General features: G+C 39.4%; 2 protein-coding genes across 3 annotated transcripts; both read right to left on the bottom strand.

The window, feature by feature from the left end:
• Window positions 1-93: 93 nt before the first annotated feature.
• On the bottom strand, window positions 94-4682 carry LOC146247062 (very-long-chain (3R)-3-hydroxyacyl-CoA dehydratase-like). Of its 2 annotated transcripts, none has more exons than XM_084682615.1 (11): window positions 4431-4682; window positions 3733-3775; window positions 3565-3638; window positions 3208-3372; window positions 2998-3049; window positions 2655-2765; window positions 2333-2460; window positions 2070-2182; window positions 1856-1962; window positions 1499-1630; window positions 94-1236 (listed from the first exon to the last, which is right to left on the bottom strand). In XM_084682615.1, exons 1-11 carry the CDS (start codon window positions 4521-4523, stop codon window positions 1160-1162), a joined length of 1095 nt encoding a protein of 364 aa, XP_084538741.1. In that variant the 5' UTR covers window positions 4524-4682; the 3' UTR covers window positions 94-1159. The 2 variants fall into 2 exon arrangements, with proteins under 2 accessions (XP_084538741.1, XP_084538742.1); XM_084682616.1 differs by having other exon boundaries at window positions 4443-4679.
• Window positions 4683-4868: 186 nt separating this feature from the next.
• On the bottom strand, window positions 4869-14003 carry LOC146247061 (E3 ubiquitin-protein ligase arih1). The gene is made up of 14 exons (XM_084682607.1): window positions 13574-14003; window positions 12362-12429; window positions 11958-12102; window positions 11571-11663; window positions 11188-11243; window positions 10963-11029; window positions 10355-10461; window positions 10097-10139; window positions 9897-9968; window positions 9338-9468; window positions 7966-8023; window positions 7217-7477; window positions 6978-7090; window positions 4869-6772 (listed from the first exon to the last, which is right to left on the bottom strand). The coding sequence occupies exons 1-14, from the start codon at window positions 13847-13849 to the stop codon at window positions 6688-6690; spliced, it is 1575 nt and encodes a 524-aa protein (XP_084538733.1). The 5' UTR covers window positions 13850-14003; the 3' UTR covers window positions 4869-6687.
• Between the last annotated feature and the right edge of the window lie 1976 nt (window positions 14004-15979).

The raw sequence follows: 15979 nt of genomic DNA, 5'->3' as shown, positions 1-15979 counted from the left end.
CGACGCTAAATGAAATCCAAGCACGTCTGCTTCGGTCGCCAAGGAATAATTGCAATTGAGAGGTCTGGCAGGCGGGGTTTGGGAATGATGAGCTTTAGTGACACAGGATTTATTTTATAACAGAATTAAAGGAAAACAGTGAGAGCATCCCTTGCAAAGGGGGTAGTTCTGTAGCTTGGACTTGTTTGATATGTGCTTTAATAGCACAAATTATAGTTTTCTAGGGAATTCAGTATAAAAAATACACAAATGTAACTTCTCCCTCCATGCAGCTTTATTACAGCAATGCAGTGCTGATCTGTCAACTGTTCATAACCAGATAACAACTCAATAATCCCTTTTTTTAAATGTCCACATTCCCAGAGGTTCTGGGTCCTCAGTCAGTAAGCCAATAAACATTCACAGTAGTGACAGAGAATGAGAGCAAAGAAATGAATGCAGTACATCTCACATCACATGGCTATGAGAACTTATTTACTGACATTGGGAAAAGGGACGTTTCTCCAGTGTTCAGTTGAAAAGCCTTTCTGCTGAAGATGTATACTTTCAGTGACCGAGAGTGCTTCAAGAGATAAAACCAGAATCTCTTTACCAACAATAAATATGAAGCAAAAATATAAATAAAGGTATACAATTATGTAGTGCATGGTGAATCCAATTAATTGGTTTTGTGTAGTATCCAGTTACATGTACAGTATTGTAACACAGTATCACAAGATTTTCTCCAAGGTAATTCACTGTACATATGTGTTTGTGAATCTAAATAACCATATGGCTTTGTAAATTACTTGACACATGTCATATTGATGACCAATGATATGAATGCACTTTACTGTGATTTGCCTGGTCCAAATCAAGCCTCAATTAGAACTTAGTTACTTTTTTTACTATTACAAACATGACAATACAGTGTCCACTTTGCCCTTCGATAGACTAGGTCTAATACTGCCTGATCTGTGTGTTTTTACTGGGTGTAACAGGCCAGTGTATCCTTCCATGGCAGGATAAGTTCAAATAAACTTGACTAAATGAGGGGGAGTGATTTAGCTAAAGGGGTGAGAGAAGGCAACCGGCAGTGAGACCGAGGAGATCCATTCTGGTTTAAAGGGGAGGAGGGGGGGGGGGGGTTGGAGGTAGAATGAGGACATGTTCCTCGTCTTCAGTTCATTTTCCTCTTCCTGGAGCGGAATCGTCTTCTCCTCAGCTTATACAGGTGACGGAAGTTGATGAAAAGACCTGAGAATGATTTCAAAAGTCACATTTTCATCTGCATGATTATTCTGTTTGCCAGGATTATTCTGGAACGGGAATTTATGGAAAAATAAATTATTAATACAAATGGAACACCTTTAGTCAAATGTTTGAGGCCACATCAAACCTCAATGTTTGCTTCTGTTCCAGAGTGCTATGTCATTGTCCTTCATGTGTTTCATTGTCTGACGGCCAGAGTGTGTGGCAGTTGGAGAGGGAGTGGGATTTCTCTGTAACAATGACTCACCCAAAAACATGAGGAGAAGGTAGAGCCGCAGTGTATATGAGAAACTGAAAGACTGGCCCAGGGCTTTGGGGAGGGGAATGCTGTACATGAGCGTCTCGTCGAAGATCGGCAGAGATTGGATCACAGCTACGGCTACATGATGAGACAGAGGGAGAAATATTGGTGCAGAGGGATGTATTTATAAATGCCTTTGACAAATACTTTAAATGTGGATTGGGTGAATGAGGAAACAGTGACCATGGATTTCTCTAGGAAGCAGGCTGTGAAAGATTGTGTTGTGCAACCCCAATCTTTAAGATTGTATACAAGAAAATAAAAGGTGCTTATAGATAGGTGCATTGATTTAGTCCAACTTACCCTCTGCCACAACCCCCATTGGGTAAAGTGGCATCCAGATAGTGTATCTCAGCCAGGTTAGAAGTTTCCATTCAGTGTCAATGCATGCCAGCATGTAGAATGGGTACCTACAGCAAAGAGGGGAACACATGGCATTACCATGTAGCTATGCAGTTAGATTTGAGACCTGCAATATTGTTTGTGAGTCCAAAAGCCAATTGTAGTAGACAAATACCTGAAGATCTCAATGGAGCTCCACAAGTAGAACACAAAAAAGACAACAGGCCTGTTCTGCATTTCCTCCAAGCTTCCAAAAATGACAAACAAGATCATGTTCCTCCCTGCAACCTGTCGATTAGTAAAGCAGATATAACTGACTAGAAATTCTGTGCCAGGAAACACTCTCTCTCTTTGGGCCACTTCTCATCCAGAGTGCAAATTTATGTTGATTTGGGCTTTATATGTGCCTGGCACACCATGAATGATTTTGTCTTGTACCTGAATCATGGCTGGGAGGACCCCTGTCCTGACCAGGCCCAGTGCAGGGTTAATGACTTCAGCCACAGCCATCATTTGACAGAAGTACATCATATCAGCCGTGGTGTGGAATGTGTCGTAGAAGGAATCTAAAAGAGAAAGAAGTATTGTCCTCAGTCATTTGCAATACAAATGCGGTGTCAGTGTTGCTTTATTGTTCATTCAAATAAGCATATTTATAAATAGAGAGCACCCCCTTGTCAGAACAAAGGGCATATTATATCTGCTCCTAGAACAGAAAACTGTACTTTTTACTTTTTTTACTTTGACCTTGAATACTAACCTTGACCGAGTATGAAGAGGCGAACAGTCATGTTGACAAAGATCCAGGAGAAGCCAAGGAACTGCACCAGGTTGTACATAAATAGATAGCCCTTCTTCAGACCAAGGTATGCTGGACAGTCAAAACAGGAGATGTATTACAAAACTGAAGCAAACCAACTGGACTATTACATGAGTGATCCAAGCAAATACGTTGTACAGTAAATGTCCGGGATAGTATTGTCAGTATGACTCAATATAATATTTTAATTTAAAGTTCTAAAATAATGAAGACCATGTCATCAAAATATAAACAAGGACACCTTTAGTTTCAAACATAGAAGTAGAAGTAACTGGGTACTCACGATCTTTACGAACTCTTGATTCTATGCTGACCTTGTTTATTTTTTCATCCTCCTGGGAAAGAAAGTTTTAATGGACAAACATCCTCAACTTTGCCCAAAGAAAGCATCAATAAAGAAAACTCAGATCGTTATCTCTTTCTTAAAAGCAAGCCAGAAAATTATTTTTCTTTCTCACCCACTTATTACAGGGACAACAAAATAGGGGTTCACCTTAGCCTGAAGCTCCATCTCTGCATCTGATTCGTCCAGCCAGCGGTCGAAGTCTGGGACAAGGAAGAGAGGCTTCCTCTCCTGCAGAGTGAGTCGATCCCACCAGCAGTGCTCCTGCTTCTTTACCAAAATGTTCACCTGACGCTGGGTAGACTTGTGACGCACCTGTGGAGGGACACACAAACACACACAGTGAGACAGTGTGAGACGATAGCAGACTAAATGCTATGAGTTCTGACAAAGTTGTTCCTGATACACACATCCTGATGCATGTGCCCTATTACCATTAAGTTTACTCTCCACATGCTCTTTGCTGAAAAAGATTGGTAGTCTAATGTAAAAATGTAAACAAGGTACCTCTGGTTTTACAGGCCCTAGAAAATCCAGGCTGAACTCATATTCATTTTCTCCTTTGGCTCCATGCCCCCGTGCTGAGAAATAATTCACATATATTAAAATATTTTTTTGCTGCATAAAATAAATGTACTCAGGAAAAATTCAAATAGAATACAATAAATTGCCAACCTCTAAATTGTAGGGTGTTCTCTTGCACACTGATGTCAATATTCTGAAACGGAGGATAATGTATTAATGAGCAACTACAGCCATAACCCACCCTAGAAATATAAGAATGTGTGACTCAAGGGTGGATGGAGCACACAATTAACAAAAATGAACATGAATCTATAGATTCCGTGTTACCCTAGCAATCTCACTAATTAATCTTGCATATTTAGTGACTTGCTAGAAAGAGAGGTAATGCTATACGTCAGTCATCACTATTAATCTTTCATAAGGAATGTGTTAGTCGAACATATGCGGAATGAGAGAGAATGAGGTACCCAAATCGTACTAGGTCTGTGAGAAGAACGAGCAAGCTCGTGGATGTTTCAGGTTGCAATGCATTTAAGTGTACTTCTTTAGCAATCTCATAGGCAAGCAATCAATTGGTTAGCTACGCCTTACGTTGTAGCTAGCCAAGTTAGCTAACCCTCTGTGCTGATGGCAATTACATCCAAATATGTTTGGCAACAATTAAACACTAGTTCATGACAAGATGACATACAAAGAGCAATACATTTTGCAAGTTAGTTGGAGCCCTTTTGCAATCAATCCGTCGTGGTCGGAATCATTAGCTCACAGGATAGCAGGCTGCAGTAATATAAGCGGTCTTACTTTGTAGGTTAGAGAGGGTTCGACAGGTCATCATCATCATCACTTACTGGCTCGCTTACCTTGGCATCACAGAGCTCAACGCGCAGGTAAATTTCGCTATGACGTTGTGCCCAGTACACGTGTGGTGTGAGTGTCTGCATCGCTGTGGTTTATAGCTTCAGTGTTTAAAACAAATATCATAAGCAGTGCGCTTTAAAGTGAGGATGGAGAGTCTCATAGTCCATCCTGACGACCCAAACGGAAGCAGGAAACAGAAGTGAGGCGTTCCGTTCTCTGGGCGTTCCCAAGACTGGCCCAGCCCCAGCACGTTCACTGCCTGCGTGCGCGTTTCAGTCGTATGTTCACTGTATGTTAATTGTGTTGCTGCTGACGCAGTACAAATCTTGGCTGAAAGTGGGCTACATAATTGCCTTGATTATTGGTTGTTTATTGTAATTTTAAGAGTGAGAGCTGGTACTCAATTACAATATCAACAGAACACAAAAGACCTACACAGTTCCTTTTTAATGACATTTACTTAAATAGGACTTTTTTGTAAGAACGGTTACAATACATGAAAGCAACTGTATCTGAACTTCCATTTCCCAGAAGTATCAGAAACAGAGATAAAAATATCATTTTTCAGGTGACTCACGCTTTGGTGAAGAGATTTCTTTCTTTGCCAGCAGCATCAACATCCTAAATGCCAACAAACACTGAGAGAAAAGCGCTGTGCCTCACCACACCTCCCGGGCTGTCTTGTTTTGGACCTCGTAAGCTCATAAAAAAACTGGAAAGTGTTACAAAGGTAATTGGCTTTTAGCCTATTTGTACAACCCAGTGTAAACGCCACTCTCATCACAGCCTAAATGCCAGCGCTTTACGGCAGACATCTAAGCAGATCTCTATGCGTTTGTCTTTATTTAATATGCAGCTGTATGACAAGACTTTCCTTAAAGCCCACAAAGCAGGTATTATAGCCCAATTGTATTGTGCTATTGAAAGCAATACTCCTCGTCACGACGATAAGAAAAGGAAAACAAGGAAGCATTGACTGTAGCTCTGTCACAGCTTCTAGTTCTTTAGACCTAGATAATGCCAACTCCAAAGTTGAACAGTGCTTTCAGGATATAATCATCTTCCTCATTACCAAGGTGCATACAAAAACCATATGAGTAAAAGCTCAAGTCTGTTAAAGTTTTTTTTTTTGTCTTTTTTCTTTTAACAATGAGTGAATGTCACTCAATTTGGCTCTCATGAAACAGTTGGTAGTGTGTTATCTTAAAATTAGAATGTCTAAGGAAAAACTGGAGGGCTAGTAAACAAGACAGAGAGAAAGGTGAAAAAAGGATCAAACAGACAGGACTCCTTTCCCAGTCCAGTTTTCTTCTTTCAAAATGCCTCCTAAGGGATTTTGTTTTTTTTTCAAAGCCAGGGTTACAAGTTCAACATCTGCCTGTTTCTGGACCAAAATTGGACAAGATTTTAGAAAAAGGTTGGTTTAGTCATACCTACAGAAATCCTTTCATGAAAGTTTCCATACATGTAGTCAGAATAGTTTTAAACCTATTACAACCTCATCCAAACTCCAGCAAACATCAAATAACCATTTCCAGTGTCATGTGTACACTAGCTATGCAGCTTCCAAAACCCTAACAAAGAATGGATTCAAAAGAAGCAAGAGGAACATGTCTTCTACGCAGCAACTATACTGAATATTTGCAAAGAATAAATATTTCTAAGTTGTAGAAAAGAAAGAAATGTGTGCCACACTTGCTGTTGCATGCATATGCATTATTTACATTTGGGGAAAAGAAAAAATCTTTCTATACTGCACACCCTATGCTTATTTTTTTGTTTGCTTTACAACCATAGTTTTGCACCTTACAATCAGTAAATCAACATTCGAAAAACCAAAACAGGCTCTAACAAGACATGGCTTGAACATGTAGCATTGAGCTGGACACAAACCCACACAAGGGAATTTTGAAAATAAATGAAAAACATAAAATGACCTGAAAGGGAGTGATGTTACAAACTTGACCAATTGAGGGGGAGTTTTTTTCTTTCTTTTTTTCGTCCTCACGATCAAATTTTCTACAAACAATACTGTTGTACAATTAACCTTTTTTTCTTCTTTTTTAAATAGTCTATCTTTTTATTTTGATATAATTTATTTAATCTTGCCATAAAACAAATCCAAGAGGAAAAAAAACAAACAAAAGAAACGCAATATTGGGACAATCAACAGCTATGGCTGAGACCAGTGCTGCCCCAAACGCTTTGCATCAGCACTCTAGTTGGTAGATTCTTAAAAGTCTATCCTTAATCTTCAATGTACTCCCAGAGGTCCTTCTCGTAGCCCTCGTGCACATGCTGCAGCAGCACTCGTCTCCGACTCTCACAGTATCTAAGGTAGTGAACAAAGGTAAATGAAAACCGAGCAAGCAAGCCAAGGTAGTTCAACAGTTAATTTCAAACATGCCTTTGAAATGCTGGTTAAAACCTACATTTACAACAAAGATGACGTCCTAATGTACACAAAATAGTAAGTAAACCTCAAGGTACATTACAGTTTTAGGGATAGCTGTCCTCGTGACTAAATGCCTCCTCACCTGTACTTGTCTTGTACTTTCTGTTTTATGTCCTGCAGGGAGTCCTGGGAAATGTCCCGCTCCAGATACCCAGACAACACCTCGGTGGCATTCTCCAAGTCTGCTTGATTGTTCTAAAAAAAATTATATATATATATATATATATATATATATAAAATTATAAAACACTATCTTGAACATTTTCTGCTAAGGCCAATTGCAGTGTATGGGATGTGCATAATAAACTGCCTATTTCCTACCTCAAAGATAATGGACTGGTTGTTCTTCTTGAGGTAGAAAGCGAACACGTAAGTGAACATGAGCGTGGAGCGGCACTGGCACAGCACGTCCACAGCCTTCTTCAGGAACTGCACCTCAATCCAGGACATGTTGTGCTGCTGCATCTCCTCCATCTTCTGCTTCACCTGGGCATACAGCTTGTGCTCAAAGCGCAAGCTTTGCATGTGGTTCATGTAGCGGTTGCAGTAGAACAGGTACCTCTGGAGGGCAGCTCGGGAACGCTGGAGGAGGAGGGAGGACAACACCTGGCTCTTAATCAGAACTAGTAGCTGGGCCTGACAGACTAGGGACACACGCCTAACGCACGCGTGCTCTACACTGACAAGGCATTAGGTGTGAAAGTCAAAGGGTCTTAAAGAGTGCTAGTTTTGAGGCTCATTACGTTGGACTTGTGTAGGTTACAGAAAGAAGAATGTTCTACATACAAATAACAGATGTTTCATGTGCATTTAATAAACTTTGAAAAGGATAGGGACTATTTAATCTTTATGAATACCATCAGGTTAAAAAAAAATCCTAACCACAAAATGTTGATAGGAAATAATTACAACGGAGAATGTATGTAAAATAAAGGAACCTGAAGATTACTACTACAAACACACAAAGTAAACGAATGACAGAAAGAAGACGTAGTTTTATGAGAACACCATGTTTTTCTGTGGTGGTACTGTGCCAGAATGAGGTTCATTAAGACTATGGTTCATATTACCTCTTGGGCATCCCTCGCTGCCTTGGCATCATCCTCATTGTAGCGGTTGCAGTTGTACCTACAAAACACGGCAATGAATTAGCCGAGTGTGAGAAAAATTGCAAAGGCTGCGATTAAATACGTAGAAATATCTTTGTATGGCACAAGGTTCAAAATAGGTGCCTGTACCTGCTGAATGATGAAGATAATAGGTGTGACATAGTATTTTGGAATGGTCTTAGTATCTGACTTTATCAATGAGTTATAGTTAATTTGAACTGGTCATTCTTTTTCATTGTAAAGCAGAACGTGAATCTGAGGTTGGTTTGAGAACTTCTTTCTCATTCTGAAAGTATAAATGTAAATTGACTCAAAATAAGATTATTTTTTTTCTACTGATCTGAAATTACATTCTCACACAGTAAAATGGTAGCTTGCATTTTTTTTTTTTACTTAACACATTTCCTCTCCCTTAAGGGGTTTCCAGTAATTCTTCATGGATAAAACCTTCAAAACCATTTGAATGGAATTTATGTGTGTGTGTGTATGTATGTATATATATATAATGTATATATATATATATATATATATATATAATTATATATATATAATATATATATTTTATCTATATATATATATATATATATATATATATATATGAACTGTTGTTATATATATATATATTTCACGTTATGAACCGTTGTTATTCTCAGTGGACAGGACAGATGGTGACTACTCTGCATGTTTCCTTTTAAGACAATTTTGGACTTGAGAGCAGCTCATCCTCGCCATGCATGCAAGTGATAACATGAAAACTGAGATAGACTGTTAGACTTCCCATTTGTTTTGGTTAGGCAGGCTTCTTGAAAAGTATATGAGTTGGTCTAATACTATTAAGTCTAAATGTGTTTGGCAGTTCAAGGAAATACAAATGCTTAAGTGAACATAACTATTTAGCTTCTGTCCTTCATCCTGCCCAATTGTTCAAACAATATATACAATTCACTGGCAACACATCCCATAATTGCACTGTCCATTATCACTATCTGTAGATTTAAGTTTGCAACTCATGCCCGGGGTCGTTTGCTGCAAATTGAACTTGAGACATTGAGTTTCTCTTGAATGCTAGCATAGAAACTATAACTAACCCAGACAAAGTAGGTCAGACCGTGTGCTCAGTTTGCAGTTTACCCACAGCTATTGTGTGATCTGTGTGAACAAAAATGTATAAAAGAAGACGACTTGAGGAGTGGTAGGACTTGAAAAAAAGATCCAAACTCTTTGATGGCAGTGGCAAACTTGATCATGGAGTGGACAACAAGCAAAGCAAAATAAAGGGGCACCAGGTTAGGTGAAACTTGTAAACATCCAGTTGAGATGGAAATGCACCCACCAAGCAGATCCATGCGGCTCCCAGGGTCCCAAGCACACCCAACAGAACTCTGCTTTGCAGTTCTGGTTTCGACACACCATGTGATTGCACCCGCCATCCTTCTCAATGGTCACATGGCATTTGGGGCACTCCTGACGGCCAAAGTTGACAGTTGACTTGTCCAGTCACACATTGCAGTGGACCAAATACGTTTTAAGATGGTTAAAGGAATAGCCCACTCAAAATACACATTCACCTCATTTCATGTCAGAGTCAGGTATGACTTTGGATGGCCTAGTTTGCGTACCCACAACTTAACATTGAAAAAATGTCAAGCAAAACAATTAAAGTGCCATGATCTGCAATGGCATAATCCAACTACATATTTATGCTGGAGTATGCCATCATTTATCAGTGCACCATCACTGTTTTCCATTCAACAATTAAAGCAAGAGGTGGGTGAGAACACTGAGAAAACTAAGCCATATATTGGTCTCTGACTCTCAAGATTGAATAATCTTGCTTTGTGTACATAAAGTGAGGTCAATTTGCATTTTGAGTGAAATATCCCTTTAAATACCTTTGTATTTGCTGCGATCCAGTTGGACGTTTCACTGTCGTCGTCACATTTTTTGATCCATTTTCTCAACCACTAAATAATATGGAGAAAACATTTACAGAAAGTTTAAAATCATGTAGGACATGCATAAGAATATTTAAGGAACTCTTTCTTTGGAGTATCTGCCACGGCCATGTGCAGGTTCTGTATATATAACATACCTTACATTTGACAGGATCATGCCAGTTCTCACCACAATTGAAGCTGCAATGGTGTGTAAATAAGAATAAAATCAGGTCAACACATTGATACTTTCTGACTGACTGATGTCTACATTTAGGTGCTTGCCATGTCAATTAACATTCCAAAATGAAAGATTTAACTAATCATGGAGAAAATGCTCGAGAAAAAAAAAAAAAAACATTTAAACCATCCGCCAAAACACTATGATGTGTTGACTATGACTAGTTATCCCTTACCAGAACTGCCGTCCACATTTGCATCTCACAGGCTTGGCATCTGGGTACTGGACTTTGACAACATGATGGCAGTCAGGTGCTGGACACCATTTTAACAGTCGATTGCACTGAGACAAGAAAACAGAAAGGAGCATTGATTTAGAAGATTCATTTAATCAATCATTTTTTGTCTGTGTATATGTCAAGCTTTCCAGATCCTTGTGGAGCATTCACATATAGAGTAGAATGGTGTGTTGGAATACGCTGTGAAAGGAGCCGAGGAGCATGGGATTTGAGCAATGAGGGGGGTGAACAAAATATGAGAAATGTTTCACTTCTCAGTGATGTTGAAGCACAATGTCCATTGTCTTGCTGTCTTTAATAGTCCCAATGCAATATAATTTTTTTGGGTATGATTACCGAGATTTAAACTGAACGTAGGTTATCTGCTTATTATAAAAACGGACCACGGAAACAAGTACACCAATACCTAACAAACATAACTAGGTGCACACAGTTTTACTTTGTCAACACCCCCACAGAGTGTTAAATTGATACCAACACAGTACTGCACGGCATGGAATTCCTGTGCCATACCGCTGCATATGTGAATTCTCTGTAAGACTTACCTCTACAAAACTATTGGTAATCAAGTGTTGGTACTTCAACTTAACCTTGGACTCTGTTATCAGTCGCCTGTGAAAATAAATTTATTGTAGATGAGGGAGATTTTATCAAGACTTGATGGATAGAATTACATAATTTCCCACTAAATTGGTATACTGTGGTGTGTATGATCCTGCTGTTGTTTTTCACTTTAAAAGAAAAGTAACTATTTGGAACTGATTACTTACATGACTGTGTTGTCATCCACCAATATATCACAGCTGTGAGCAGGACAGGAGATTGTCTTTAAAAGGGAGAAAATAATTAAATTTAACAGCCAAATTAATAGAGAATCTGGTTTTATACAACTGTTAGGCAAATGTAAATAAACAACTGATCTGGGAGCCACCGAAAAATCCATACTATGCACAGAATGCAAAGAAACTAACAAACGCATTGAAAACATATCCTGTGATAACTAAGAGATTAGATTGTGGCTCAATAATCTGAATGCTGGAATCAGCACACTTTTACTTTTTTACAGCTATAGGCTTCTTCACACTACTTTTATACAGATAAGTCATCAAAGCATCAACTGTGTGAGGGGATAAAAGCACTGTGTGGCTCCTACCTGTCCCATTCCCTCTTCAATGATTTTAGTAGTCAAGTAGTCCCCCCAACACTGCATACAGAACTTGTGTCCACACTCCAGGCCGGTGAAGTACTATAAATGGAAACAAATTCTTAAAACACGATTCAGAACAGTTCTAATGCTGGGGGGGGGGCGACGACAACTTTTACAACGCTATCATATGCCAACTTAAGTAGCATGACAACAGTATTTTGGCAAAACATGCTGTAAGAGTATCTATACATTCAAGCAAAACTGTTGTGGGTAAGACTTTTTTTTCAACAAAGTACATAGTAAAGAGGGCTACTGGCTGTGATTGCATAGTGAACTTCAATCAAACTACTGTCTATAGCAAACCGACCAAAATGTGTTCTTCCTGGTACTAACCGAGTTAGGGTAGTTCAGATAGCAAATTTGACAGGGCATATCCTGAGCTGAAGACCTTGTGTTCATCAATCTTGTCCTTGATTTCTTACTGGGATTGATGACATGGCATTCTGAGAACAACTTGTCGAGGTTCCCGTCAAAATACCTGGATGACAAAAAAGTATTTAAGAAATTTTGAAAGGTATGATACTTTATGGTACTCAAGTTGTAACCTAAATGAAATCCCATGTCATGGGTCCCATAGCATGAGTAAAGGAATGTAACCATCAATAACTTAATTGAGCAAAGCAGTCAACACAACATTAAAATATGTTTCTGGCCATAGCAACCAATTGTATTATACTAAGCTTTAGTGTCAATTCAGTACAGAAAATGGCTGATTAATAATACATTCACAAACTAACCTTTCCATCAGTTTCTCTTTGTCCCAGTTGAAATGACTAAGAAGTATTCTTGTTATTGTAGCAGGGTTCTACAGAACAGTAGAAGTTTGGAGAAGAAAAAAAAAACATTTAACATTTATATATAGTCTATGACACAAACCAAAATCTACTTTGTTAAAGACAGGTTGTAACAATAACACTACATGTCGCAGATACTTGACAGAATACATTACTTCGGTTTAATGGAGGCAAGTTAACCACAGCAACCAATACACGTAAATAAGCCTTCTAATTTCATTGAAGTCAAACTTAATGGCTGGCATAAATAGCAAAGATTCTGAATTCGGCCATGTTGTTTAAGGCCTTGATAGCTTGCAACCACAGAAATTAGTTTACATGTCAGATGGCTGTGACTCAGGTGGAATTTGTAGCTAGCAACTCCCGCTTGCTAGCTACTGTAGCACTAATCCCCAAAGAAAGTTTCTACTAATCCTTATGAAAATCAACATTCTCTTCGCCTAATGATAAACTATTTGAACCATAAACATGCTGACCTACTTTGAGCCCTAATTGTCCAGTTACACGAGATTAAGTCTAATGACATGACTATCAAGATCAATAGGTTGATGGGTCTTCTGTTTTCTCAGCTAGTTGTGCTATAGCATGTCGGCTTGCTAACCAGCTAGCTAGCGAACTTTAGCTTTCAGACGGGATAGATATCTAGATAGCTAGCTTTCAAGAGATTGCCAACTTGGCCAACCATATCAGTCACATACAACCTAGTCTAGTTAGCTTAATATAAGCAAACTTCACATTGATTCTCTCAATTTGATTTATATATATATAATTCACATAACATGACAGTAAACTACCAAGCTGACTATCCAACTGTCCCCAATGCCAATTACTGTACAAAAGTTCCTGACCTAGATGGCTAGCCAACAACTAGTGCTAGCTAACAAGCTCGCATACGCTTAACAAGCTAGGCTAACGTAAGCTAATTTACCCGACAAGTAAGGCTATATTAGCCAGTAAATCGCTTAGTTGACACATGTATCGGTGAATGTGGATTTTACGCAAGGTAGTTATCGAACATGGGTACCTAACATTCAATCACCTATATTATCACAACTAGCAAGCCGACATCGCTGTGTTTATGTTTAATAACCTGCGGCCTATCGATATACAACATCCACGGCCTTTCCTGAGATCAGTATGCCTCCAAACACTCACCTGGATGACCTCGTTGACCTCCCTGATACACTCCACCATATGCTGAAGGATCTGTTCAGCAGTCAGTACTTCGAATCGATAGTCCTCTTCGTCTTGGCCCGGGCCTAAGCCACTGCCACCAGTCTCCCCACATTCATCTCGTTCACCACCGGCCACAACAGGGTCAACCAACTCCACTTCCAGGGTGTCGTCGTCGGGATCCTCTTCGTTGCTGTCTTCGCTGCATTCCTCCTCCTCGTCGTCGAATTCATAGTTATAACCCTCGTCTGAGTCCATTACTCTGCCAACTTCGTATTATAGCAAAGTAATATATGAACTGAAGACGTTAATATATGTGTGGACTTCGCCGTAACAGGAGACGATATATTTCGAGAGGGGAAAATATTTCCGTAGCCGGAGTACAACAACATGAGCGCAGCTGCTGCTACACCAACAAAGAGACGCGGCGTCAGTAACTGACGGCCAACTTACGTCACTACATATGAAAAACTTTTGTGAAGTTTAAATTGTTTATTCATATTCAACCTCAATATACTTCTTATACTCTTTTAATGAGGATGTGATTTAGTATCACATGAATATTTAGAATGTAAAGCGTTAAAAAAAAATGTCTCAATAAAAATGCTCCAATATAAGGTATACCGTCTAAAAGGACACATTTGACATATAGGCTACTTTGGAAACATGAAAGAGTGTTGTTTAATGTCACTTGTGCCATTCACAAAAAAGCTTTCCAGCATATTTTTGCCCTGCAAAAGAGCATGACACAGGAAAGCTTTTTCTCACCACTAGATGACACCACGTAGCTAGCTACCTAATTGTTAAGTGATGAGGGAGAGCTGTACGATCAACTAGGCTGTTCAATGACTATTGGTCTACAATAAACTGTGGAACTCACTACCTGTTTCCATCAGAAATGTTTCTTCGCTTGGCCAATTTAAAAATGTGCTTAAAACCTACCTTTTCAATAAGGTTAATCCGGGTAATAATGTTAATTTAATTGTGTCTGTTCTTATTATTACTGTTAATTATGTTTTATGATGATGTAAATTTTACTTTGTACTTTATTGTAAAGCTTTGAGTTCAAGAAAGGTTAAAAATAGAATGTTATTCTTCTTATTATATGTCACTGTGTGTTAAAGAAATAAATACAATAATACAAAAAAAATAAGTTTCTGCATTTTCTGATCTTCTCCTCTTTCAGTGCACATGTACTGCATGCAACAAATTATTACTCCAAAATAGTGCCTGTAGTTAACCAATGGAAGTGACTGCAATACTCAATTCTGGTAGGCCTATGTAACTGCAAATGCAACTTAATTTCAGTACAAGCTCCATGGGGTACATACTGAATACTCTCACACACACACGCACACACATTAAGCTTGGTTGGTTAGTCATTGTATCTTTGAGGGGGCCTTGGAATTGTGTGTGTGTGTGTATGTCGAGGGGGGGTGGGTACACAGGTGCCTTTCTAGACTGGATCTTGAGCAGGGGGTAACAGGAACAATGCTGTTGTTAACACACCTGATGGGGATCTTTGGGCCCTCTGAATCTTTAATGTGATTTGGTGAGTGGCCTGTGTTCGCAGAGGTCAGAGATGAGCCAGTCCGACAGTGGCCTGGGGTTGGCGTGTGTCGTCACCTGGGAAACTAGATGCCGCTGTGGGGGCATCGGGTGCTGGTCTGGCTTTGTCCCCAGTGGCATGGATAATGAGGCATCTGTCCCCACCATGGGCATAGAGAGATGGGACTCTGTCTCTCTTATAAAGAGCACAGGTTACCAATCTGATTTATACAAGGCAAGGCAGTGACCTGATCTCAGCCAATAGACACTCATTTTGAATGATTTATACCATGGTTCCACCAGTGTTTTTGTCTTCAATTGCAGTGGTAGTTTTGTGTCTGGCTTTCCATTGTAATTTATCAAAATCAGTTTGTGCATCATGAGTTTTATGGGGAAGGAGTTTTCTTAGACATTTGTTTTACAGTAAAATGTACACATTTACGTGTAACTGGAAAATTCATTGAATTCTGAAAATGTTTTAAACGTTTTGCTTTGGTCGGGTGACAGACCATGAGTGTATGATCAGATGAACGTAGCTCAGCATGTGGCAAGACAGTAGCTAAAATGGCCACTCATCTCAGCCGCTAACCCCTCCTCTCCCACACACACACACACACACACACACACACACACACACACACACACACACACACACACACACACACACACACACACACACTCCTCCACCCCACAGACAGGAAAGGTGATCTCAGGAGGTTTTGTCCCAGTGTAATCAGACAGCGACATCATCAATCATGAGAGGGGGAATTACAGAGGGTTACAATGGGAGATAAGATAATGAGTGGGGCCACAGTGGCTTGTGGAGGCACAGCTCAGGTT

This window comes from Hypomesus nipponensis, chromosome 19 (genome assembly GCF_054491055.1).
Source record: "Hypomesus nipponensis isolate SF chromosome 19, ASM5449105v1, whole genome shotgun sequence".
Lineage (NCBI taxonomy): Eukaryota > Metazoa > Chordata > Actinopteri > Osmeriformes > Osmeridae > Hypomesus > Hypomesus nipponensis.
The sequence above is the reverse complement of the archived record's forward strand: the minus strand, read 5'-3'. Positions and strand labels throughout refer to the sequence as shown.

Bases quoted from the DNA above. Each gene is read 5' to 3' on its own strand.
- LOC146247062 (XM_084682615.1), bottom strand. From the start codon at position 4,523: ATGCAGACACTCACACCACACGTGTACTGGGCACAACGTCATAGCGAA. The intron at 2,461-2,654 runs GTTAGTATTCAA...TTTCTCTTTTAG, and splicing joins CCTCTTCATACTCGGTCAAG to ATTCCTTCTACGACACATTC. The intron at 1,237-1,498 runs GTGAGTCATTGT...AATCATTCTCAG, and splicing joins CCTTCTCCTCATGTTTTTGG to GTCTTTTCATCAACTTCCGT.
- LOC146247061 (XM_084682607.1), bottom strand. From the start codon at position 13,849: ATGGACTCAGACGAGGGTTATAACTATGAATTCGACGACGAGGAGGAG. The intron at 12,430-13,573 runs GTGAGTGTTTGG...ACTGTTCTGTAG, and splicing joins AGGTCAACGAGGTCATCCAG to AACCCTGCTACAATAACAAG. The intron at 11,244-11,570 runs GTAGGAGCCACA...TCCCTTTTAAAG, and splicing joins TTGAAGAGGGAATGGGACAG to ACAATCTCCTGTCCTGCTCA.